The 27,639-nt window shown below is 38.2% G+C and overlaps 1 protein-coding gene across 4 annotated transcripts in view; it reads left to right on the top strand.

Annotated features, from left to right (window-relative positions):
• Positions 1-27,639, top strand: part of CCDC102B (coiled-coil domain containing 102B) — a 356,597-nt gene that overhangs the window by 117 nt on the left and 328,841 nt on the right. For all 4 annotated transcript variants that reach the window (XR_010343607.1, XM_064379033.1, XM_064379034.1 and 1 more), the window contains exon 2: positions 412-559. Coding sequence is in view for 3 of the 4 variants with exons in the window: in XM_064379033.1 (XP_064235103.1) it covers positions 542-559 (18 nt within the window). In the remaining variant the exon portion in view is untranslated. The remainder of the gene's footprint in view (positions 1-411; positions 560-27,639) is intronic.

Raw genomic sequence — 27,639 nt, 5'->3', positions numbered from 1 at the left:
TTGAAGGTGAGGTAGGCTCGGACGACACATTTACAGGTTGAATATTGGCATATCATTTACTCGCTGCTCCCGTGCAGTGAGTGAACCTGTGCGTTTTAATGCTGGATCAAATTTGTGGAAAGAAGCGCGCCTTAAGACTGTGGATTGCTGAGCTGCGCGCCACTCTGTGTTTTTCCAAAGCGTTTTTGAAATAGTCTTTCAACCTGTTTGCATAAAGGGGCATCTCTTAAATGCAGCAAGCTTTAATGCACTTTTGCCAAAGTAAGGATTGCCTCTTTAAAAACTTTCTCTTGAAACTTGAGAACATAAAGTTAAGCGTAGGATTTTTTTTAATGACTCTTTTCTGATTATTTTGGGATTAAATAAAATAGTATGAAATATTCATATTGCTACCTGTTTTTTCTTCTACAGGACAATGATTTGTAAAACCCATATTCTTTTATATGACGGTTACTGCAGCAGTCGCTACTTCTGAATTAGATGAAATTTTTATGGGACGTAAGGTACCAGAGGATTTAGATCAAACCAAATTTTGAAACCTATGAGAACAACAGAAAGGGTAAGTTATGATGTCAGCCGGTTCACCTTAGGTTCAAAATTCCGACAGGCAGAAATGTTCTAAAACATTGTTATTCCTAGTGACTAGAAGATTAAATTACACTCTAATTGAGAGCAAGCCTTAAATGTCACCCCTTTTGTGCATACAGCATGGTATCCAGTGCAAGCCCTCTGCAGATTCAATTTTTCTTTCTTTCTTTTTTTTTTTTTTTTTGAGAAAAAAGACTAAAACATAAGGGGACTGTTGAAGCGTTGGGAATGTTCTCTCGATGGTGGTGAAACAGCTTTATAATAGTACCGTTGACTTGATACTCTTCTACAGAAGCTTTTCTACTCTCTTGGCAGTGTCTCTGAAAGATCCATATTCAGTTTGTTTTTCCATTCTCATGTATTTCAAAGTTCTCTGTCTTCCACAGCACCCAAAATAAAATAATTTCTTTTCAATTTGCATTACAGTTTAAGTTAGCATGTGGAGAACAACAAAAACCAGTTGACCTAGATCTGTGCTCTTCAGTAGCGTAGCCACTAACCACCTGTGGCTATTCAGCTTTTGAAACATGCCGTGTCATGAAGTAACTGAATATTTAATTTTAATTTTAGGAAACTAAAAAATTGACACTTGATTCAGTTATTGGAAAGTTGTTTAATATGATTGGAACAACTGAGGTATTTGAATCTACTTTTTCAACTGTAAATTTTATGAAATCTAAAAGCTGATCATGTCCGAGGTGTGGGTGGCTCTTAACTGTTTACCAGCACTTTGGGAGGCTGAGGCAGGAGGATTGGTTGAGGTCAGGGATCCGAGACCAGCTTGGGCAACACAGTGAGACCCCATCTGTACAAAAAGTTTAAAAATTAGCCAGGTGTGGTGGCACACACCTGTGGTCCCAACTACTCCAGAGGCTGAGGTGGGAGGATCAGTTAGGCCAGGGAGGTTGAGATTGCAGTGAGCTGTGACTGTGCTGCTGCATTCCAGCCTGGCAACAGAGCCTGACCGTGTCTCTATAAAATAAATACCAGTTAAGTATTTCTGATGAAATTAGGGAGGTTGTAAGGAGATATACTATAAATGTAAAATATACACTGGATTTGGAAGGCAGTATAAAACTGTAAAATGTCTCAGTATTTTTGTATTGATTATATGTTGTAATGCTTATAGCTTAGCTATATCTTAGATATATTGAGTTAATGAAATAAATTATTAGAATTAATTTCACCTGTTTTTATATTTCACTGCATTTCCAAGAAAATTTATAATTACATATGTGCTTTGCATTATATTTCCATTACACATCACTGATGTAGGCAATGTGAAAATGATCAAAATAATGCATTAATGTGAAAATGATTTAATAAACCAATAGACTTTTTAGGCTTTTTGTTCAGAGAACATACTAAATTTCCATATGCTAAAACATATTCAGTGTTCAAAAATTTAAGTGTTTTTTTCCTGCTTATCTACCTCAAGTGGTGATCATTTTTTTTGAGATTTAAAAGGTTCTACTATTTTGACAAAATCTATAAAAAGACTTTCAGATAAGCTACACTTGTACAGATACATGTCTTATATATTTTGCATACGCATGGCTGTAGTCTAAATGTGTATCCCAAATTTCATATATTGAAACTTAATTGCCAATATGATAATATTAAGAGATTGGGCCATTTGGGCATGATTTAATCATGAGGTGGAACTCTCATGAATGTGATTAGAGACCTAATAAAAGAGACTGAAGGGATTATCTTAGTCCCTTTTCCCCTTCAACCTTAAGCCATATGAAGACACAAGAAGAAGGTACCATCCTGGAAGCAGAGAGCAAACCCTTATCAGACACCAAACCTGCTGACTCCTTGATGTGCCGTCTCCAGAACTTTAAGAAATAAATGTTTATTATTTATAACTTACCAAGTCTGTGCTATTTTGTTACAGAGCACCAACAAACTAAGACACATGTGCTTTCCAAAAGTCATATACAAGGGTGTCTTTTCTATAGTAGGACTGTTTGCAATTGTGGAAAGCTAAACAATTCAAATCTCTAAAAGTAGAAGAGATAAATTGTGTTGTAATCAAGAATGAATGAACTTTTGTATGGAGAACTACGTGATTGCAAATCATAAACTAAATGTTGAACAGAAGAAGCCAGAAACTGAAGAAAGATACTATATGATTTTATTTACATAAGCTCAAAAGTAGGCAAATTAATCAATAGTGTTAAAAGTCGAGGTACAGGTAAACGTTGTGTTTCTTGATCTGGGTGCTGCTTACAAAGATACGTTCACATTGCGAAAATGCATTGAGCTGTACCTTTAGGATTTCTGTACTTTTCTGTGTGTGGGCTCTAATAATAAAAGCTTCAAAATAAGAATAAATAAATAAAACTAAATACATTTATAGTTTTTAGTGGAGAGATATTATATAGTTTTAAGCAGTGCTTCTCAAATTTTAAGCATCAGTTACCTGGAAAACTTGATTTAATACAGATTCTAATCAGTCCCTAGAGAATCTGACCCTGTGGGGCCCATCAATTTACATTTCTCACGAGTTCCCTGGTGATGCTGTTGTTTCTATCCTGCATATCTCATTTAGTGATGTTGAGGGAAAATAGTTTCAGAAAATACCATTTCTTTTTAAATCGTGTTATATAAAATATGCTTTAAGGAATGATGAGAAAAATCTGTTATATATTGATTATAGTAACCATTATTTATTAAGTATATTAACTACATTAAAAATACTGGGACCAGAAGAGGAGCATAAATACAGACAGCAAAACTTAAAGAGATATAGAACAACCTTATGAAAATATATATGAAAACTTAAAGCCAATATTATTTAAAAAATGTAACAAAATTGGTTCAAGAACTAAAAAGACTTAATAATTAGCCACTAAAGGAATTGAATCAGAAGCTTAAAATTATATCATTAAAAAATGAGACCTGATTAATTTTAAAATATGTGCTACCCATCTTCGTGAAAACAAAAATTAATCTGTATTGGGATTCTCCAGAGAAAGGAAACCAAAGGAAGCCTTATTATGGGAATGGCTTATGCAGTTATGAAGACCAAGAAGTCCTATAATTTTCCATCTGCAAGCTGGAGAACCGGCAAGCCACTCCACGTGTTTAATTCAGTCCACGTCTGAAGACCTGATAATGAGGGTCCAAAGGCCTGAGAACCACAAGTTAGTGATGTAAGTCCTGGTCTGAGTCCCAAAGGCCAAGAACCAGAAGCAGTGATGACCAAGGGCAGGAGAGGATGGATGTTTCAGCTCAAACACAGAGAGTGAATTCATTCTTCCTCCATCTTTTTGTTCTATTCAGGAGTTTCATTGAATTGGAAGATGCCCACCCAAATTGTGGAGCCCATCTACATTGCTCAATTACTCATTCAAATGCTAACTTTTTCCAAAAATATCCTTATAGATACACCTAGAGATAATGTTTTACTAGCTATGTGGGCATCTCTTAGCCCAGTCAAGTTGAAACATAACAATCACACTGTTGTTATAGACACATCCATAAAAAATAGGGAACACTCAGCAGTTTGCTCAGTGGCTAGTATTAACTTGGTAGCCAAACCAGAGGAATCATGTGAGAATGGAAAACAAACAGGCCCATTTCACTTGTGAACAAAAATTGAAAAGTTCCCAATAAAATACCAAACCAAATGTAACAGGGCACTGAAAAAGATAATAATCATGACCAAATTATTATTTTTTTTGGTCCAGAAATGCAAGCCTTGGTTTAACTTGGAAAAAAAAAAATTAATGAAAGTTTCCACAATAACTCATAAAAGATAAAGAACATAATCATTTAAATAAATTCAGTAAAAGAAATTTTTGTACTTCCAACTCCAATCAGTAGTAAATTAGGAATAAGAAGACAATTCTATGGCATGTTGTGCTGTAAAGGTTAATTTCTACCAGTTTTGGAATTATCTTGAGATGTTTTGCCAAATTTCTTGCATAACTAACCACTGATCAATCACCAAAGTGTACTGATTAATAATAATGCTTTTGTAACCATGGATCAAGGAATTTTCAGGTGGTGTTCACCTATTTGTTATGTTGTTTATTAATTAGTATGAGATTAATTTGCATTTGGTCTTAGTGAAATATCCAGCAGGTCCTACTGTTGAAGCTGATTTTGTAGCAGTGATATACATATATGACCAGGAAAATATTTAAAAACTCAGGTAAGACTCCATCTTGTGATCCTTCCTTCCAAAATGTTCTATGCACATGCACATGGTTCCTGATACAAGAGAAAACATGCACCCACGACTCTTACAGAAGAAGCCAGAAGCTTTCACCTGGAATCTTTTTCCAGACTCCTTGCAGGGAGAGAAACTTTAATCCATATCTTTATTTCAACACTGTTATTACATTGTATCCCTTTCCTGCATAGATTTATAACCTTGTTACGTGGAGCCTTGTGAGTCTTTTTTAGCAAGTGAACTCTGTTTTCGTACAGTTGATATTAGAAGTGGGATTGAGTAGAAGACTCCTGACTCAGCTGGGCATAGTGGCTCACACCTGTAATCTCAGCACATTGGAAAGCCTAGACAGGAGGGTGGATTGAGGTCAGAAGTTCGAGATCAGCCTGGGCAACCTAGCTAGCCTCTGTCTCTACAGTAACTTAAAAAGTAGCCAGGCATGTGTTCTGGCTACTTGTAATCCCAGCTGCTTTGGAGGCTGAGGTGGGAAGACTGCTGGAGGCCAAGAGTTTGTGGCTACAGTGAACTATGATCACACCCCTGCCCTCCAGCCTGTGGGACAGACAGACACAGCCTTTAAATAAAAGACTCCCAGAGACTGGAAGACTGCTCTCTTTCTGCAGCAAGTTCCTACTTTCTCAGAACTTGTGATTAGTCATTTGTTAATAATTACTAGGCAGCTAAATAAACATCATTTATTGGAGCATAATATATGTGCAAACAAAAACACATTTCATGAGGGTACAGGTTAATGAATTTTTACAAAATGACCATACCCATGTAACTGTTTCTTGTGATAATCCAGAATGGATCATTGATGCACCCACAAAACCACCCTTGTCCCTACCACCCTTTGTCTCTTTCCAGTGCTCCTTTCTACCTTTTCCCTTTACTACCTCTACGCTCCAGGGAACCACGCTCCTGACTTCTGACAGGTGAGATTAATTTTGAACTTGACATCAATGGGATCATACAGGATACACTCTTTTGAATCTGGTTACTTTCACTCAACATGAAGCTTGTGAACTTCATCCAGAAAAAATAAAAAAAGTAAGATTCCTGACTCATTCTTTGCTAAAAATATGATGTAAGCACTATTTAGATATAAAAAAAGGATGAATCTGATAAACAGGAGGAAAATATACTGTTGATACGGAGGTGGTTGCCAGGCTATGCTTGGTTGGAAGTAGCAAAGTGTTTGGTATTAGTTACTGATAATAAGACTTCCTATTGCAATCTGGAAATTATAGAAGCTGAATTCCAGGAACTAGCAAAATTAGAAGAGAAATGCAAACTTAAGGCAAGCTGACTAAAATTCCAGTGCCTAGTTGTTGGTTTCAGGATTAGCAAAACCAAAAGTAAGTTCTGAAGTTGTGCTTCCTCCTCTCTGGCTGTCAAATGAAACCCCAACCATAGGAACCTGGACACTATAACTTTTAAACTAAACCAGCTAAAACCTGATGTTATAACCTACTACAACTAAGAAGATAATTCAAGTAGGGGCAAGTGGATGATGGAAGGGAGGAAACAACTGAAGTCAGGGATTATTCTGTAAAGTAAGAGAGGTATTTCCTACATGGTTACAAGCATTGCCCTGATGAAGCTTTGTTTGAATGACTTCTGAGAATTTTAGATCCCTAGCACTGTCTTTGGCTTTGAACACTGTTGAGGAAGGGGAATGTTTGTACCCATCCTGCATCTTTTTTGGCTGCTATCTTTGTGAGCATTGTTCAAGGAGAAATCCATCCTAACTGGAATGGATTAAAGAGGGAACAGTCATTCCCCAGAGAAGGGCAATTTCCCCACTCTTCCCTTGTCATTAAATGGTCTACTGAAGCTGCAGAAATGCTGATGATGCAGACATTACTGGCCTAACTATATGACAATGAAACGAGCTCCCTCTGGGATGCTTCTCATCCAGTTTATGAGTGCTGGATCTCCTTTGACTCCATGTCTCACATCCAGGGCACACTGATGCAAAACATGGGCTTCCACGGCCTTGGGCAGCTCTACTCCTGTGGTTTTGCAGGGTACAGCAGCACTCCTGGCCGCTTTCACAGGCTAGTGTTGAATGCTTTTGGCTTTTCCAGCTGCATGGTACAAGTTGTCAGTGGATCTACAATTCTGGGGTGTGGAGGATGGAGGGCCTCTTCTCACAGCTCCACTAGTCAGTGCCACAGTGGGGACTCTGTCGTGGAGTCTCTGACCACACATTTCCGTTCCGCACTGCCCTTTCAGAGGTTCTCATGAGGTCTCTGCCCCTGCAGCAAACTTCTTTGCTGGACATTGAGCATTCCCATACATTATCTGAAATCTAGGTGGAGGTTTCCAAACCTTGGTTCTTGACTTCTGTGCACCCACAGGCTCAACACCATGTGGAAGCTGCCAAGGCTTGGGGCTTGCATTGTCAGAAGCAATTTCCCAAGCTGTACCTTGGCCCCTTTCAGCCATGGCTGGAGCTGAAGCAGCTGAAACATAGGGCACTAGATCCTGAGACTGCACAGAGCAGGGGGCCCTAAGCTTGGCCCCAAAAATCATTTTTTTTTCCTTAGGCATCTGGGCCTGTGATGGAAGGGCCTGTGTGAAGGTTTCTAACATGCCTCAAGATATTTTCCCCTTTGTTTTGGTGATTAACATTTGGCTTCTCACTACTTATACAAATTTCTGCAGTTTGAACTTCTCCCCAGAAAATGGGGTTTTCTACCTGTCATCTGACTGCAAATTTTCCAAATGTTTATGCTCTGCTTATTCTTCAATGCTTTGCTGCTTAGAAATTTCTTCCACCAGATATCCTAAATTGTCTCTCTCAAGTTCAAAGTTCCACAGATCTCTAGGGCAGGGGCAAAATGCCTCCAGTCTTTTTGCTAAAACATAGGAAGAATCACCTTTATTCCAATTCCCAACAAGTTCCTCTTCTCCATCCTCAGCCTGGATTTCATTGTCCATCTCACTATCAGCATTTTGGTCAAAGCCGTTCAACAGATTTCTAGTAAGTTCCAAACTTTCCCACATCTTCCTGTCTTCTAAACCCTTCCAGTCTCTAAGAAGTTCCAAGCTTTCCAACATTTTCCTGTCTCTTCTGAGCCTTCCAAACTGTTCCAATCTCTGCCTGTTACCCAGTTCCAATGTCACTTCCACATTTTCAGGTATCCTTATAGCAACACTTCACTGTATTGTTACCAATTTGCTGTATTAGTCTGTTCTCACACTACCATGAAGAAATACCTGAGACTGAGTAATTTATAAAGAAGAGGTTTAATTTATTCACAATTCCACATGGCTGGGAAGGCCTCAGGAAACTTACAGTCATGGAAATGGCACCTCTTCACAGGGCGGCAGGAGAGAGAATGGGTGCCGAGTGAAGAGGGAAGCCCCTTATACAACCGCCAGATCTCATGAGAACTCACTGTCATGAGAACGGCATCAGGGAAACTGCCTCCATAATTCAGTTATCTCCACCTGGTCCTGCCCTTAACACATGGGGATTATAATTTAATGTGAAATTTGGGTGAGGACACAGATAACCGTATCAGATAGATTCTGTGTCCCTGCAAAATACCTGCTTTTAATAGTAAGGTACCATATTAATTTTCTATTGCTGCAGTTTAAAGCAACACAAATTTATTATGTCCCAGTTCAATAGATTAGAAATCCAGTACACTAAGCTCGTCTTTCTGCTCCAGGTAACAAAAATCCACAATCAAGGTGTCAGCAGGCTCTGCTCCTTTCTGAAGATTCTAAGAAAGAACCCGCTTCCAGGCTTTTAAGGTTGCTGTTGGAATTTACTTGCATGTAGCAATAGGACTGATGCCCCTGTTTCCTTAACGACTGCTGTCTGGGAATTATTCTCAGCTTCTAGAGGCCACCTACATTTCCTGACTCATGGCCCGCGGCCCACTTCAAAGTCAGTGACAGTGGGGCAAGTCTTTTTCCTGCTTCAAATCTCTTTAGCTTTCCTCTCTGCTGCAGTTCTCTACCTCTTCTGCTTTTGAGGGCTTGTGTGGTTACATTGGATCTTTCTGAATAATCCAGGATGCTCTCTGTGTCTTAAAGTCAGCTGGTTAATTTTATCGGCAAAATCCCTTCAGAGAAATAACTGGATTAGTTTTTGAATGACTGAAGAGTGTTTGGGAACCTGGAGTGGACACCTTTAGAATTCTGTCTGCCACAGGCAATAATGGATAAAGAAGGGTGATGTGAAGGACTGGGCCTCCTTACCAAATTCCTGTGGGAAAACCAAGGCCTTCTATAGATGTGTGGGTGAAATGGCATAGAGATAGGGAAGCAGCTCTCTTAGGTCAGTTAGGTACAGGAACATTGCCTTAGCCTACTAATGAGTCCATTCAGGGTGATAGAATTAATTTAGGGAAACAGGGAGATGATTCTGGAAGAGGGATAAACATTAAAATCTCATTAAAAGTTGAAATTAGTGATTTTCAGAAGTATACTGTAGGGATGTCTTTCTTACCTGAATGTATAATTGGTATGGATAGAATAATTGGCTGCAAATTCTTCCTCCTACTGAGTGAAATTTTTTACAGATGAAATAACTTGTAGATCTGCTCTCCATTCAATACTAATTGGATATGAAAAATGGGAACTGTTAGAGTTACCTAAGCCTATTCAAACAGTTAATTTGAAATGCTAACTAACATATGCCTACAGCAACAAAAAAATTAGTACCTTAATTAAGGAAATGTTAGTTGCAGCCATGTTTGTATCCACACATTCTCTATACAGTGCCCTGATATTGCCAGTGAGAGAGGCTGATGGCTGATGGGGACTGTCAGTGGTTACCAGAAACTCCATTAAACAGTAAACTTTAACAGCTTCAGAAGTCCCTGATATAATCCACACTATTTAACTGCTAAATAGACTATTCAACAAGCTAAAAGTGAATGATTTTCTGTAATAGACTTGACTCATTTTTTTTTTCAATATCAGATGCCAGAAGAGTTAACAACAATGTGCATTCACATGGAATGGTTTCCAACATATATTTGCCTCAAGGATACTTGAACTCCTCCCTGCATATTGTCACAATCTGGCGAGGCAGGTCTAGATACAATGCAGTGTCCTAATGCCCTATCCCGATGATCCTATGATTATCTCTGAAACTGAGAATCAAGCTAAAAGCAATGTTACCATGATCATGAATCTGATTGGGGATCTAATTGTGGATGGTTAGTGAACCCTAAACAAATCTAGGACCCTGTACAGACTGTAAAATTTGGGAGGAGTCCATGGATTGGAGTGCCCCATGATACACAAAAGACTACGAGGAAAAAAATGTTCTTGCTCTCCTTCCCTCAGACTAAATGAGAGAACTAATGCCTAATAGACCTATTTGAGTTTTGAAAAAATCATCTCATCTACTTTGGGATACCATTGGGTCTATTTCATTAAATCATCTGGAAAAAGTCTCTGTTTGAATGGAAATGTGAACAAAACAACAAGCTTCCTTGGAACTGCAGAGCCTGAGTTGAAGCTATCCTGTTTGGACCATATTGTGCTAATGCTGAGATAATATTCAGAGTGTCAGTCACCTGCATTCATACTGACTCCAGTCTATGGCAAAAGCCCATAACCATGCTCAACTGTGACTTCTGTGTTTTTGGAATAGAAAATTACCTAGTACTGTTCTCTGGTATATTTGTTTTAAAGACAAGTTACTAGATAGTCATTGGACATTTATTAATACAGCCCCAATCACTGGAGGACATAAAATTATATGAACTCCTGAATTAACCTCTCATGTCATAAGTAATGTCAAGAATGCATCCCAACATGCAGGGAATTGTTCGTAGACATTCCACCGTAACATGAAAATAACTGTACAGAATCACTCTGCTATGATATGCAGTGGGACTCAATGTATGCATGAACAAGTGGCCTGTTCCCACTATGACTTTCTAAAAGGCCATCTGAAGACTTGGCTGCTGCTGCTATTGGCAGACCTAACCTTTCTACCAATTGCCTCAAGGATACATGGCAATTGGCCTCCTTTGCAGGTGGCAATTCTAGAAGGGAGTGTAGTATGGAAAGCAGCTGTCTTGTGTCCAGCAGTTAGTAAATTCTTCATGGAAGAATAGACCAGGTTGGCATCCTACTGGGCAGAATTACAGGCTCTGTTCCTGGCAGTAACAGAATTGACAGAAATACAATCCCAATGATTTTGTTGCATATTGACTCTTGGGCTGTTGCTAATGGACTTTCAATTTGGTCTGGCAAGTGAACTGTAGATAATTGGACAATAAAGAGAGCCCTGTTTCACATATCACATATTGGTTTTTCTGTAATTCTGAGTGCAAATCAAAGTAAATCATAGTGTTGCTCACCAAACAGCTTCTATTCCAGTTTCTGAAGGTGATTGGAATCAACAAGTTGATGCTTTAGTTCAGTCTCTTGAAGTGGCAATATGGATCTGTGAAATGAGTGGAGATACTGGAAGTCAAGCCATGCAGTGATGGGTTGACTGTCAACGTACACTACTGGGCTCTGCTGAAGCTCAAATTTTGTATGAAAATTAGATTATTCTGCTTGCCAACAGGAGAGGCAACATTTGCAATAATATCTGAGAAGTATTCCAGTGGGAAGAAAGTCCAACATATAGCAGGGAAGTAGATTTTATTGCCTTTTTCCTTATTCATTCAAGAGTACTTGAATGGAATATACAAGCATAGTAGATATTCTTTATTTGGCTTTGCATTTCAATATTTGAATCCATGGCTGCTAATACTACCCGAAGATTGAACAACAGAAACAAAATTATGGCACTAGTTTGGTCCTCATAGTTACATTCCTCAGGTCAAGGTGAAGCTTTCAGCCTGTGCACTAAGATTATGTTGCAGCTGTGCTCTTGTATTATGTCCTCATCTTTAGGCATAGCTGACTGTCACCTGAAGCAGGCAAAATGCTATAGTCAATTGCCGCTTGCTTTAAGCAGCCTCATCATTTACATCGATGTGCCTTAAAAAAATTAAAACTTTCTCTGGGTGTTATCCTGCTCAAAATGTTGAGGAACACCTGGATACACAATAAGAATCAATAATATTCATCAAACATTGTTAAGATTAAAACAAAAAAAAGAAGAATTTCCTTTAATATCTAGAATTAGATGAGAAGTTCAAATTACCACCCCTATAAATATTGTACTGAAAGTCCGGGCTTGTGTAGTAAAAGAAAAAAGAAAAAGGGGTAGTGTAAGGAAGTGAAAGGAAAGCAAAATTATTATTAATCATGGATAAGGCAGTCTATATTGAACATTTTTTAAAAGTTCATATATTCTGCAGGAGTAAATTTTTAAAAAATAACAAGTTAATGTACATTATAAGCATTAGTAAAGGTTTACCAAAGTAGCTAGGTGTATGGTCATTATGCAAAAATTAATTATGTTACTTTAAAATAGCAATCAAGAGAAAACATGCATTTAAAAAATATATCACTAATATTAGTAATAAAATGCTACATTATAATTAATCTATGGATATGGCAGCTATATGAAGAAAATTATGACACTATTTAAAGAAATTAAACAAAACACAAATAAATGGAAAGATAAAAAGCACTGCAGTGGATAGAAAACATCACAAGGTATCTGTTATCCCCAAGATTATCTATTGATTAAATGAAATTTCAACGGCAATTTTAAGAAGTCTCTTTCAGGGATCTAGATATGCTGATAAAAATTTATAAAGAAGGGCAAAAGTCCAAGTATATCCAAAGAACTAAGGTGAAAGAGCTTATTCTGCTAGGTATCAGGATTTTACTGAGGATGATGTGGTATTGATGCAGGGATAGACCAACTGACCAGTGGACTACAATAGCCTAGAAACAAGTTCAGGCATTAATGGAAACTTGATACATGACTTGATACATCACATTGGAGAAAACTGGAGAAAAGCCTATAATTTGTTCAGACAATTTAAAATCTCCATAAAGACAAAACAATTAATTTAAGTCCAAACCATACACCATTGACAAAAAGCAATTCCAGCAGGAAAGAAGACAAATGAGCAAGCAAAACTTTGAAATCTTGATAAGAATATATAGAAGAATATCTTTGACACTTACAGGTAGAAGAGGATTCCCTGAATACAATGTTGCAAGTAAAAGGTAAAAACTGATACATTAATTGAAAGACAACATGAAGAAAGTGAAGTGAAAAGATAAGCAACAGAATTGGAATTGTTATGTGCAACTAAGTACTATAAAAAGTTAATAAAACATAAGAAAAATACAAAGCACATAACATAACAGTGGGCAAAACACATGGACAGACATTTTATAGAAGAGGAAATATAAACATCAAATAATCAAAGATGCTCTACTTCATTGAAGTGTATTAAATTCAAAATAATACCTCATTGATGTACCATTGACTTTCATTTTGTATGTGGTTGTAGAACAATGTTCCCATTGTTCCCTTACACACTGTTCATGTAAGTAGAATTTATATTTATAAATACAGTAAACAAGTTTCTCTTAGTTGTTCTAATACAAAATATAAAATGTGAGATTTTATCTAAATGAATTCCATTATTACATACTTCAGATTAGATTTCAGATCATCATTACAATAGGTCAGATTCTCTTCTCCATTAAAAATATAAAACTGCAAAAAATTTAGTGCTGTGCTGTGTTTTCTTTTTCTTAAAAAGTTCTATATTTACTTCTAAGTCTCCCTAGGGTTCAAAGATACCAATTTTGAAAGCCAATTAATATTACTTTTAATTAGGTTATTCACTTATATAGACTTAGCCCAAGAGGATTACTTAGATATTTTTTCAGGACTCTGAAGAAACATTTTGAATGTTATTTGTAGTTATTATGCCATTTTTTTCCATAATTTCAACAGAGTGACCCACTCATGTAATACTTCTGTCTGCTCATAGATGTATGCAGCTCACTCAAGATAAGCAATTGACTAGAACACATATGATCTGTTATCATCTTTTCCCTGAATTTTTAAAATGTTAAACATTAATGTAATCTTACACTCATTCATATTCTTAAAGCATGCAAATCCTACTGATATAAAAAATAATAGTAGATTGGTTATGGATATCTCCTATGTCTTCATCTGACTGAATGTCACATTTAAGAAGTCAATCCCTTAAATCAGAAAATGTCTTCTAAATGATGTATTTAATACTGAACTGTATTTTGCATACTTTATCAATATAAGAAAGGTATCAACAATATCAAAAGGACTGAACAATAAGATTCCAGCAGAAATATTCTGATATCTTGATCTTCTTGGCATATTTAAATTGATATTTATTTGGGGGGTCATTATGGACTTAAGGCTTTCATAGATTTAATGTATTTGAGTTAACCATAATTATTTTTCTGTTTTTGATGCTGATATTATCACAATCAAACGCCTATAATCTAGTTCCTGTGTCCTTTTGATCAGATTCCATTAACCCCTGAATGAAACTTTGGCTTATATAAAAACTTGAACATTCTCTTTTTTTCTATCATTGTTTTATTTTTTAATTAATTAATTTTTATTTTTATACTTTAAGTTCTGGGTTACATGTGCAGACAGTGCAGCATTGTTACATAGGTATACACATGCCATGGTGGTTTGTTGCATGTATCCCCCAGTCACCTACATTAGATATTTCTCCTAATGTTGTCCCTCCCTAATCCCTCCAACCCCTGCTATCCCTCCCCTAGCTCTCCCAGACCACAACAGGCCCTGGTGTGTGATTTTCTCCTCTCTGTGTCCATGTGTTCTCATTGTTTAACATCCACTTATGAGTGAGAACATGCAGTGTTTGTTTTTTTGTTCTTGTGTTAGTCTGCTGAGAATGATGGTTTTCATCTTCAACCATGTCCCTGCAAAGGATATGAACTCATCCTTTTTTATGGCTGCATAGTATTCCATGGTGTATATGTGCCACATTTTCTTTATCCAGTCTATCATTGGTGGTCATTTGGGTTGGTTCCAAGTCTTTGCAATTATAAACAGTGCCACAATGAACATACGTGAACTTGCATATTCTCTTATACTTTCCTTCCCCAGACTTGGAATCAGTGATCCTTCCAAAATACCCTGGCTCCTTTTCATGAAAAATTGATTTTAAGGAACTATAATCTGGACTCTACATATGCATATTAGGTTGGTACCATCTGAGGTTCCATTGCCTCTAGGTCATTTTAGTAGGCAGAGGGATAAACAATTTTATTTATGTATATATACATATATAATTATATAATATCTGCTTTATGATCTGCTATGCAGTAATGCTAATTTAGATATATGTCTGTGGTCAAATTCATTTGGAGCAAAACTCTTCAGACAGACAATAGTCTTGAGATTTTGAAATATCTGAACACCATTTCTACTTCAGTTAAAGTAACAGAAAAATATATGAATTACTGCAGTCAAAGCTCTTTTTGGAGGAAGCAAATCTTTTAATTTTTATAAAACTGATCATATCCCATATCAAACGAGAATGATTTACAGTTATTGAGATACAAGTTTTAGTTTCTACTAAATACTTGATATTTTTCTCACATAAAAGTACTTTCTTAATCCTTTGTCTTTAGTACTCTAAGAGCACTCTGAGAAACTTTATCCATGTTGATATATTTTGAGTAACTCAAACATTAAAGTTCAGAAAGTGGAGAAGCTAATTTCAATAAAATATACTGCTTCAGGGAGGGAATCTTCAGTCTCTTTCCTGTGGACCAGTTTTTATAGAAGCACAGAGCTTTTTTCAATTACCCTTTGTATTTTAAGTATTTCTAGTATTTCTGTGGTGGGTACCATAAAGGATTGGGTTAATAATAATCATATCTTGAAGTCTTATTCCTTGAAATGTGTATTTGGCATTTCTTGAAGGCTTTCTATAGAAATGTCTCCTAGTTATCTTTATTCTGTAACCCTCACTTGCCTGCAGACAACGTAACTTCATCTATTTAGAGTTAAGGTTTTCCAGTTTTCTCTTAAAATTTTTAGGATACCATGGTTTCCAGATCTATGTATAAAAAACTATGATTTTGAGTCATCCTTGCTGTGCCAGTGACGAGTTTTACAGACCAGGGACCATCATGGCTAAACATCCATTGGACAAGGGCGGAGATCCCTTCTGGATTCTTGGGCTGGGGACTTCCCATAGATTGATTTAGTCTAGGGACAAAAGAAAATACATCCAATGTATAAGGAGAACTATATGAAAAAGAAAGATATAAGAGTTGGTGGGAAAGGTTATGCTAAGGCTAGAGAAACTCAGAGAAAGTAGACTCAGTTAATGCTATTTGTATAAATTTGCAAGTCTTTCTGAACTAAAACAGCTCAGAAATGGAGCCAAAGTCAGCCATATCAGCCCTAAGCAGTGAAGGGGATTTAATGAGGTGGGTCTGAAAGAATAGTACTAAGGACTCATGTCTTTCACACACACTCTCTTTGTCCTGGAAAATAAGACTACTGATTCAGAACTAAAAATTACTGTTGTTTACTAAAAACCAATTAAAGCATTAAAGAACAGGGGAGAAATGTGCATCACACCTTGGTTTCTTAATGTCAAGATTACATATATCCTTGTTTAAGTCTCTTTGAAAATTACCCTATGGTTGAGGGAGAGCAAACAGGGATGAGAAGATAGTTTAATACTCAACAATTGAGAGGAAAGGTAACTTTAGAGTCACAAGTCAGACAACTTTGTGTGTGTGTGTGTGTGTGTGTGTGTGTGTGTGTGTGTGTATCTTTTTAACCATGCTCTGAGAAGTTAGACAACTTTAAAGATCTCTTTGAAAAGGGCACTGAAAATATAGATTCCATAGTGTTTTGTTGCAATAAACCCTCATATCAACCTCAAGTGTTACAATTTGCTGATCTTTATGGATGATTAGATTTAGGAAATAAACTCACAGTAACTTGCTTAAATTGAGAATTTACCTAAGAGTACTTCCAAATGCCTTTGTAACTTCAATGATTAAAAACATTTTTACACTTTATTGCATGTTTACTCTTTCCACTTTTAAAAGCTAAGATTATTTTTATCAACCTGGAAAGGCCTTTAGGTTCCATTAGTGATAAAAAGGGCGACATCTGCTGGAACTGTGGAGTTCAGCATCAAACAGTAAGGTCTGAACAATTGCCTTGACTCCCACGGTGACTGCGTTTCCCGGAGAGGTAGCAGATATATCTGCAAATGGGGAAACAACAAAGTCTATGCTTTATTTAGAATGGGGATTTATTAGGACAAAGCTAAGCTCTTTAAGACAAGATTTCAAGAGCTGAAAGCTTCCAGAATAACATCTTTGCAAAGAAACCCACACTACTAAGAAGCTTAAAAAGTCAGAAAGAAAGCAGTCAGCAGTGGTTGCTATAGAAGCAACTGCAAACCTGTCCTCTGGGAGAACAGAAGAGAATAGTTAGCTTCCCTCAGGGAAGTGGGTTCTAGGGCTCATTAAGAGACACAGGTGACAGCAGACACCTAGCTCTGAAAAGGCAAATAGCTAAGAAGTGCTTGTCTGTAAGTTCTTTTATTACCAGAGGCTGCAGCGTTAGGGGTGTAGAGATTAGCCAGAATAGCAGGGTACCAACATATAAATTATTGTAAAATCCAGGCTGTATTTTGCCATCGGCATTGCAGAATGTTTTGAATGACGCAATATGACAACAGCAAAGGATTATAGTCATTACCTTGCTTAGGGAGAAATTTTATGCATCATGTAGATTTAAACGACAAATACCAAAGGTTTTATGTGCAGTGACTCAAATGTCACAATTTTAAGTCTGTTTCAGATTTGAAGCAATGCCTGCTAATTCAGCATTCTGAAAATGAGTATCCCGATTTATTTTTTTCATATTTTTATAAAAGTTGACACTTTCATTTTTTCTCAGGCTAGAAATACTTGATAATTTTTGTTACCGTTCTCTAAATCTTATTTTCCAGACCTTGGCAGTATGAAGATAAAGTGTGTGAAAAGTATGAGTAGTTCTTTAAAATTCTCTTTTATTGACCTGCACATATTTTCTAGGAATTGTGAACTGAGTTTTTATGGATATTCTCTTTAAAAACATTTCTTTAGCAATTGGCTTTTCAGACCACAAAACACTTGAAGATTTCATTTGATCCACATTACCATATCTCTTGTACCAACTCGTTTTAGTATTTCTTTCATGAAGGTTTATACAAGGCTTCTTCAAGGAGAAGCATTTCTGAAACTATATATTGCTGGAATATCTTTTTTTATAGCAATATTTTATTTATTCATTTACTTATTTATGTTTTTGAGACAGAGTCTCACTCTGTCACCCAGGCTGGAGTGCAGTGGTGCAGTCTTGGCGCACTGGAACCTCCAGGTTCAAGCAATTCTCCTGCCTCAGCCTCCCAAGTAGCTGGGACTAGAGGTGTGTGCCACCATGCCCAGCTAATTTTTGAATTTTTTTTTTAACAGAGATGGCGTTTCAACATGTTGGCCAGGCTGGTTTCAAACTCCTGACCTCAGGTGATCTGCCTGCCTCGGCCTCTCAAAGTGCTGGGAGTACCGGCATGAGCCACTGCGCAGGACCTACTGCAACATTGTAAAAGGAAATTTGCTTGGGTATATAATTTTATATCCAACATTCTTTTCCTTAAATATTTAAAAACATCCTACTCCTTGTTTTATTGCATCTATTTTTGTTGCTATGTCTGATGTTCTGATCCTTGCTTCCTTGTAGGTGATTGCTGACTCACTGTAAGCTTAGTAAATTTCTCTATGCCTTGCATGTTCTAAAATTTCTCTCTAGCATTTCCAGTCATAGGTTTTTCTTTGTATATCCTGTTTGGCCTGAAGGCAAATATGGCAATAAAACCCAAGTGCACAGACACCCGTGCCTCTGCTGAACTGCTTGCACTTAAGGCATCTTCATCACACTACTTTGCCCATGTCCAGGACTGTTTAACCAGAGGTGCATTTTTTAATAAGTGATATGTGAGATCCAGTATAAACCCACCAATTAAAAACACCTTATGTGGTAAGATCTGTGTGCTCTGTTGTTCTAACTGTATATTTTTATCTATAAAGCACATCTTTTGGCAATTTCTCTTCGAAAGTTGTTCCATCCTTAGAACCTGGCCTTAGAGGGACATCATGTGGTAGTGTAAGGTTATGCAGGCAAGCTTGTCGGCAGCATTCTTTGTGAATTGCTTTTCTCTTGAGAGATCAACTCTTCATTCACAGGATGCATTTTTTCTAACAGTTCTCATGTGCCAAATATGGTATCCTTTACATCAAAACAATACTTTGTCACTGTATAATGGATTAAATTATTTAGGTGGAGAGGAATTTTCAGGATTTTTTTAAAAAAGTTTTTGAAATAAATATAGGGAATAACAATTCTAAAGGTTGTTTTGGGATACACGCTGATCAAGAGTATAAAACTACCCAGCGGATGTCGCTTTTCAGAATGCCTTAAAGTCATTAACATTTGAATCCTAACCAAATTTTAGAAGAAATGTGAATTTTGTTTGCTTGGCAAAAACAGTGATGATAATCCTAAAGTCCAGGAATAACATCTGTGAAACACAAACATCTTTCTCCAACTTGATGGTGAATTAATGCTGAGTATGTGCTAACTTAAGAGCTTTATTATTTAAATTGTGTTTTTAATAGTATTCTGATCAAAACCATTATTAATGTCGTTGCCTTGCACCACACCCATTACATCACTGTGTTCTAATATCATGAGATAAGCAATGTTTCTTAAATAATGTTTTTTGATGTAATAGTGTTAATTATGTTTGTGCTATGTTTTCTTTATATGTTTTTATTTTGATGATTTACATCACATCCAGTTATTTATAGGGCATTGAAGACCAAACTTATAAAAAACACCAAGTATTTTAAAGTTGACTCCTAACAGAGGCTGAGGTGGAACTCTTGTTCCAGTGATTAGGGAGGGAGAGTCCTCAGGAGAAGAGCATGGGGGGACCAGGACAGGACAGGGTATCCAACTCAGAAAGAATGTGTCTTATCTGAAGACTGGCTTCAGCCTGGCCTCACAGGATGGCTCTAGAGCAATGCTGCCATACAGGTGATTTTAAATTTAATGTAAAAAGTGTAAAATGTAAAAAGTGTGTTTAAACCATCTTCTTCCTTTTACATTTTTACAATTAAATTTAAAAATGTGAAAAGAAGAAGATGGTTTAAAATCTTTTTAAAAATGTAAAAAGAAGATGGTTTAAACACACTTTGTTTGAACCAGTACATCCAAAGTATTGTCATTTCAGCATGTATCAATATTATACATTTGATAAGATATCTATATTAGTTCGTTTTCACACTGCTGATAAAGACATACCCAAGACTGGCAATAAAAAGTGGTTTAATTGGACTTACAGTTCCACGTGGCTGGGGAGGCATCAGAATCATGGCGGGAGGCAGCAAGAGAGAATGAGGAAGTAGAAAAAGCAGAAACCCCCGATAAACCCATCAGATTTCATGAGACTTATTCCCTATCACGAGAATAGCAGGGGAAAGACTGACCCCCATGATTCAATTATCTCACCCTGGGTCCCTCCCACAACACTTGGGAATTCTGGGAGGTACAATTCAAGATGAAATTTGGGTGAGGACACAGACACACCATGTCAGTATCTTACTTTCTTTTTTAATCTTTGAAATTTAGTGTACAAACAACGTATCTCACTTCAGGTTCTTGACAGTTGTGTGTGGCCAATTAGGACGATATCCAGTGGCACACACACAACTGCACAAGACTTGGTCACATCTTGAGCCAATGGGGTCAATGTTTGTACCCCATTTCAGTCAGTTATTGGCTGTACTCTTCCCTCTGAGGGTTGGGAGGAGGAATCTCACAGGCGAAGTGATTCCTGTTTATCTAAGGACCATTTTTTTCTTGAGAAGGTGTGGTCTTTGAGTTTTACCAGCGGGGGTGGGCTTGTGGGTAACATGTCTCGGCACCTGAAAACAAAGCATTCTGGACAGTCCCTAGGGCCTCTCATGTGCACTTGCTTTTCACAGTAAGTTCTTTCAGTGCACACAGAGCTTCTCCAGGATTACGTTTTTCTTTTTTTTCTGAGAAAACTATGAGGAAGTCTAGTGGGACCAATGATAGCTCCCACTGCAGGCTTCCTCCCAGCACTCTCTCATAATCAAGATGTCCCTTCTCCAGCAGTTGTTACAGATTCTCCTCCCCATTGACTGGCACTTCTGGTGGTGGTGGTGGCAGTTGAGTGAGTGTGTTTGTGTGAAGGGGGGTTGTGTGTGTGTGTGTGTGTGTGTGTGTGAAGGTTGTCCCAGACTCTCATTGCTAAAGGATCTGACTCCCTGTTTATTTTGCCCTTATTAATGGCTGTGACTGACAGTAGAGGTAAATCCAGCAATGCTAGTAACAAAAGACATCTTGGTGGATCACCAGAGTGCAAAATATCTTCTACTCTGCCTCAGTTATGTAGCAGCAGCCCTATTTCTTCATGATTAGAATCAATCGCCCCTGCTAATATGGCAACTTCTTTCTTAGCTGGCTGCTTCACTAGCACAAGGAACATAAACTGAGCAGAAATAACTAAGTTTAGTGCAATTCACATTGTTTCTCCTGCTGGAAGTGATATTTTCTGGAAATCAAGAATGCTGCACCCACAGAGCCTATATTTGTGCACATGGGAAGTACAAATCCCTTGAACGTGGATGCCAGCAAATGACTGCTTCCCCCTTTCTCTACCTAAACACATGTATTCTACATTTCGAGGACACAGCACCATATAATGACCATTGATTTGATGTGTGTATTGCATAATAAAGGATAGTACCCCATCCTCTTGCAGGGTGTAACATTGAAGCTCGTGACTCCCTCCATCTACAAAGCACTGCTTGATCACAGGCCATGGTTCTTGTATGCTATGGGAGGTGCTAGGACCCGGGTATTCCTTGGTCATATGCCCATTGCTTCACCTCCATTGCTATAAAGTAGGTATCTGGGAATGAGGAGATGGTATGCAGGATCCTATATGAGCAGAGTATTCTTGGATAAGAGTGCTTGCTGAGATATTACAGACAGGAAAGGCAGGCACTTACCTGGAATACGGGTCTATCCCATCCAGGATTACATATTACTTGGAAGAATGGAAGGGATCTGATATAATCATTTCCAGATAATGTCCTATATAGACCTTCTGAGAGATGCTGTCAGCATTTGTCCCTGATGGTGACATGACAGATCTTTAGCAGCTGCTGCAGCTAATTCACCCTCGGCCCAAGGAGTCTCATGCTATTGGACCCATGTATGTCTGCCACGATGGCTGCTTCATCTGAGTCTGTTGCATAAGCACTGGCTTGACTGAGAATGGAGTCTGACTAACATTTATTTCTTAATTCATCTTGTCTACCTGCTTGCTGAGTGTCTTTTTGGCAGTAGCTGCTTCTGATGGGCACTAACCCGATTTAGAAAGATGTTCACACTTTGTTCCCCCTCTCATGCCTCCCAGGTATCTCATCTGCACGCCTCTTCCCAGACCTCTTTGATTCCAATCTACCAAGCCTGCTCTTCTAGGCCTCTGACTGGACATTCAGCACTCCCCATGATATACCCTTATCTCAGCTACATATGTTTCCATACAAACTGGATGGCCAGGCACATTGCCTGAGCCTCTGGCCATTGGACTGTAAAAAAGCAGCTTTTTTTTTTTTTTTTTTTTTTTTTTTTTTTGAGATAGGGTCTTACTGTCACCCAGGCTGGAGTAGTGCAATGGTGCTATTTTTATTCACTATAACCTCCAACTCCCAGGATCAAGTGATTCTTATGCCTTAGCCTCCCAGATAGCTGGGATTACAGGAATGTGCCACCATGCCCAACTAATTTTTTGTATTTTTAGTAGAGATGGGTTTTCACTATGTTGGCCAGGCTGGTCTCAAACTCCTGGCCTCAAGTGGTCCGCCCACCTTGGCCTCCTAAAGCCCTGAGATTACAGGCGTGAGCCACTGCCATTCAGCCAGCAACCATTAGTTTTTGATATGTACCCCAATTTCTAGCAGGCTCATTCATGAACAAAGGTTGAGCTTTTTATTCTTCCTCTTTGCTTTTATTCACCCCACCCACTGCTGTCATGATGCCATAGGTGTGAGCTTAGGACAGATACCTGTTCACTAGTGGCAGGTGACATGAGAGTCTAGGTCAGCAGTTGATGCAACTTAGTTGTGACCTCTGAACCTGCTCATGTTTGTTACTGGGTGCCACTAGTCCATTGTACTATAGATTATGGCTGGGTCCACCTATAACTTGGTGTTTCTGAGAGTACACAATATAGTATTTTTGTCTGTGAAATCACTTGATGACTTAGTATCTCTGATTCCACTATGACCCAGTAGTAAATCAGGGACTGTTACAAATGATGTCTGTAGTTATTTCTTGCAGATCACATGGCTTCTTCCAAACCTAGAGATCTAGCCACAGCTTCTTGCTGGGGCTTACCAGAGGCTCTGCCTGGAATCTGTCTCTACTAAAGACGCATCTGGAATTACGAGATGGCCCAGGTAGTCCGATTGCTGCTACATAGACTGGTGCAGCTGCAGAACTTCCTCGTTCTGTGCTTCCTTCCAAGGAGCAATTCGTGTCCCAAGATAATTGAATTATGATACCATTACCTGTATGACATATGGTGAATTATGTGATACTCTAAAAATAAATAGTTAAATAGATATTGAAACACAGTCCTGTAGTATCTCTTAAGGTAGGATTTCTCAACCTCAGCACTATTGACATTCTGGGTCAGATAATTCTTTGTTATGGAGAAGTGTCCTGTACATTTTAGGATGTTTAGCAGCATCCTGGCTTTTACCCACTAGATTCCAGCAGCCCCTGCCCCAATTGAGAAAACCAAAAATGTCTCCAAATACTGCCAAATGTCCCTTAGAGAATAGCTAACCAGCTAAGAACCACTTGTTATGTGATTCTCTAGAATGTCTCCTGTATTGATAAGATGAATGTGTGCTGTTGTTTTAAAGATCTAGGAAAAATTTTCTTCAACATCATTCTTACTTTCAAAGCGGTCATAAGTCTTTGTTTCCTCAAGTTGTAAGTAAAATAAAGATGATTATAAAACTCAAGATCCCCATTATATGAAATATTTCATTCCATATGAAATATTTACAAGTTACAGAAGGTTTCGTTTTGGTTTTACGGGATTGTTACTACTATAACATGATCAGATCATTCACGTGATCTCTAACATTGATGTTAGATTGATCTATGATGGAATAGGTCGTCAGTGAACTCTTGCTTTTAATGTGAGGAAAATACACCAGCGCAGCAGTGAAGAGGTGAGGACCTTGGCCATTGCTGGAATTAGAGTTGGAGTGGCTCTGCATGAGTAACCCAGTGCTGCCTAGGATGGGATGGGTATGTCTGTCTACAACTGCCTTAAGCCTTTTTGTCCCTCACACTAACCTAAGCCCCATTTTAGCCTACTTCAAAAATAAAGTAATATTTAAATATATATACTATAAATATGTACCTATAAGTGCTTATGAAGTATTTAAGTATATAGAGAGTAATAGAGTAACACTGACTTCTGTTTGCTTTAGAAGCACCTTATTTATCAGTTTGCTCAGCATGGAGAAGGGAAGAAAATTGTGAGTTCTTGAATCTTCCTCTCAGACTTCAATGCCTGGTACACATGTTGGGAATGTTGAGAAATAAAATCAAAGAGTAAATATTCTGTGGCAAATTGGAGCAGCTCTGTTAGGGCCAGTCTAGGAGGTGCTCCTGTGGATGGTGACAGCTTGTGTCATGCATGCACTGGACAAGTCCACATGGCATATGGCTCTGTGACTCACAAAGCAAATAGTGTTAACTCTTGCCAGTGATTGGAGCTTATGGCAGCTTTACTCACAGGTGTTCTGCAGTTGCTGTCAAGGCAAGTGTGTACTTATAAATGGCTTCCATCCAATGGTATCCACATTGTTTGTGGCAGGGCAAATACAGGCAGGTCAGAGGGTCAAGCCAGTGTCAGCAACCATGCATGGGCTCCACAGATTACAGGCACTTTTCCCAAACAGGTATGATTGAACGATGGATTACATTTCCTCCTCACAAGAGAACTGGATGCCTCTGTCACTAAACAGAGCCCACTCTCAATGCAATTCCGGGGTAGCTGAACCATGGGGCTCTAAGGGGGACAGAAATGAAACTGTGAATGTGCTGAATGGGATAGAATTGTGCTATGAATGAGACTCAGGAATAGGATTGCCTATGTTGCAATATTTTCAACTTTGCAATAAGGCAAATGACTTATATATTTGGTTATCCTGAAGAAAGGGAAAGGCCTCTTACCCCAAATTTTGTCCAAATGTCAAGACTGATCACACACACACACACACACACACACACACCCCAAGATGGTATAGAAAGGTTTATTGCTCATATAATGAGGCTTTCTTGTGAGAACAGGGTGGCTCCTTAGTGGGTCCAAAAATGATTTGAAAGAACAGGGAAAGCAGTAGCCTGGAGTTTTCACTGAGGATAGTGATGGGGGAGGAGTAAAGGTTCCCACAGGTAGTTTGAAACTCCCAACAAAGGAGGGAGCACCTCGACATTGTTAGCAACTTTCCCAGGTGTAGAGCAGAAGGAACACAGGGAGAGATGAGGCTTCAAACCTGTGCATGGTCAAACGTAAAAAAAAATGGAAGCTGATTGTGTGTTAGCTTCGTAGGGCTGCTGGAACAAGTGTCTAAAACTGGTGGCTTAAAATGACCAATATTTGTTGCCTCACAATTCTGGAGCCTGGAAACCTGATATCAAGATATCTGCAGGGGTAATTCCTCCTGGAGGCTCTGAGGCAGAATGTGTTTCAGGCTTCTCTTTTAGTTTCTGGTGATGGCTGGTGGTCCTTGGCTTTTCTTTGCTCAGAAGCATCACTGATCTCTGCCTCTGCCTCATCATGATCTCTGCCTCTGCCTCATCATGATCTCCACCTCTGCCTCATCATGATCTCCTTGTGTATCTGTCTTTGTGTCTCTTTTCCTCTTCCTATAAGAGCACCAGTCATATTTGATTAAAGGCCCACCCTACTCCAGTGTGACCTCAACTAAATTACATCTTAATTACTTCCAGATCTCATTTCTAAATAAAGTCACATTGACAGGTACCATGTGTTAAGATGTCAACATATATTTTGGGGAGAAAAAATTCAACCCAAAACTGACTATGAAATGTTACATGCCACTCTTTGACAGAAGTGATTAATGCTTGGATATAAGGCAAACATAATGGCAGACATAACTTCTTGATGGTCAGTTTATCCTTACTGTAAGTTTAATTGATCATGGACCACTGGCATAGATTGGGTGGGTGTCTGGTAGGGCTGAAAGAAATAATTTTCTCCATTTATCCTTTCTCCCTCAATGCCACTGAGTTTCTGTTATGATTTTTGCCATCACTAAGCACTGGGTAATGAGAACAGATTTTGCTTCATTAACTTCATTAGGGTCTGCAGATTGCTTTGTTTTCTTAATGTGCTGGGTATAGAGACAGTGCAGTGATCATCTTTGAGCTCTAAAAGAGACACTATAATTAAAGTAATTTATGGTTGGTCCATAACAGCTCTAGCTATATTTCTAGGGATGCCTGGATATCTGGCTTTAACTTTCGGCCAAGGTAAGGGTAATGGAATTTATAATGTTCTGTTTAAATTCTGACCCTTAGGGCCAATTTTTAAAGTGTAACTTTCAACTGGCATAATGGGTTAGACATCCTGACCTGACTGTGGGTCAGGGACACATTAAAAATCTCAGGCTGGGTGCAGTGGCTCACACCTGTAATCCTAGCAGTTTGGGAGGTTGAGGTGGGTGGATCACCTGAGCTCAGGGGTTCGAGATCAGCCCAGCCAACATGGTGAAACACCATCTCTACCAAAAAAAGAAAAAAAAGAAAAAGAAAAAAACAAGAAAACCAGGTGTAGTGGCACACACCTGTAGTCCCAGCTACTGGAGTGGGTGAGTCAGGAGAATCACTTGAACCTGGAAGGTGGAGATTGCAGTGAGCTGAAATCACACCTGGGCCAGACAAAGCGAGTCTCCATCTCAAAAAAAAAAAAAGCTCTCTGAAGCTTAGATTCATTGCATGGTTCAATCCACAAAGCACATTAGTGTGCGAATAAAGACCCTGAGGAGTTAGCACTGAGGATCTCTCAAATGCTCAGTGTTTGTCCCCACTCCAGTTTCTTCCTCTTAATGGAACTATCAGTTGCCTTTAAACTAAAGCCTTGAAAGAGAACACTCTGTGGAGTCCTGTCCTTTCAGGTACCTGAACTCCTGGAATCTTTGCAGAGGCTGATGGAAGACTTGGGAGTAAATTAACACAAAGTTTGTGATCTAAAGACACTTTAGTCATTTCAATGAGTCATTGCCTAGCTTGCAGCTGATGAAAGAACTTCAAATCTGTCCTGTTATTAAGAAGATTTTTTGTTATTGTTTCTGTTTTTTAGTTGAGTGTCAGCAGAAAGAGAAACTGGGGACAAATTAATTTATTTGACATACAAGGTCAAGACATTTTTATTTTGGATTTAAATTCTTTTGGATTTTGAAGTCTTTGGACTTGAACACTTTTAGAATTTGCATTTAATTTATTTCTGAAAATATTATTAATGAGACTCTATCCAACATGTGGAACATTTTCTATATTGTTGGAATTTTATTATGAGAACATCTTTAGCAATTTATTGTTTTAATATCTTATTGTCGTAATTCAGTCTTACTGGGGATCTTCTGATATGCTCTGTTGAAATTCTTAACTGGACACAGTTTGGATAGGAAATTAGATACAATTTTCAGCTTTGGTGGCAGATTTGTCTCAGAACTAATTAATTTGTTGTTCTGACTAATTTCAGATCCATATGGGACAA

This window comes from Aotus nancymaae, unplaced genomic scaffold, assembly GCF_030222135.1.
Source record: "Aotus nancymaae isolate 86718 unplaced genomic scaffold, 86718_ANA_hifiasm-v0.15.2.pri h1tg000020l, whole genome shotgun sequence".
Lineage (NCBI taxonomy): Eukaryota > Metazoa > Chordata > Mammalia > Primates > Aotidae > Aotus > Aotus nancymaae.
Note: the sequence above shows the minus strand (reverse complement) of the source record. Positions and strands in the feature narration are given on the sequence as shown.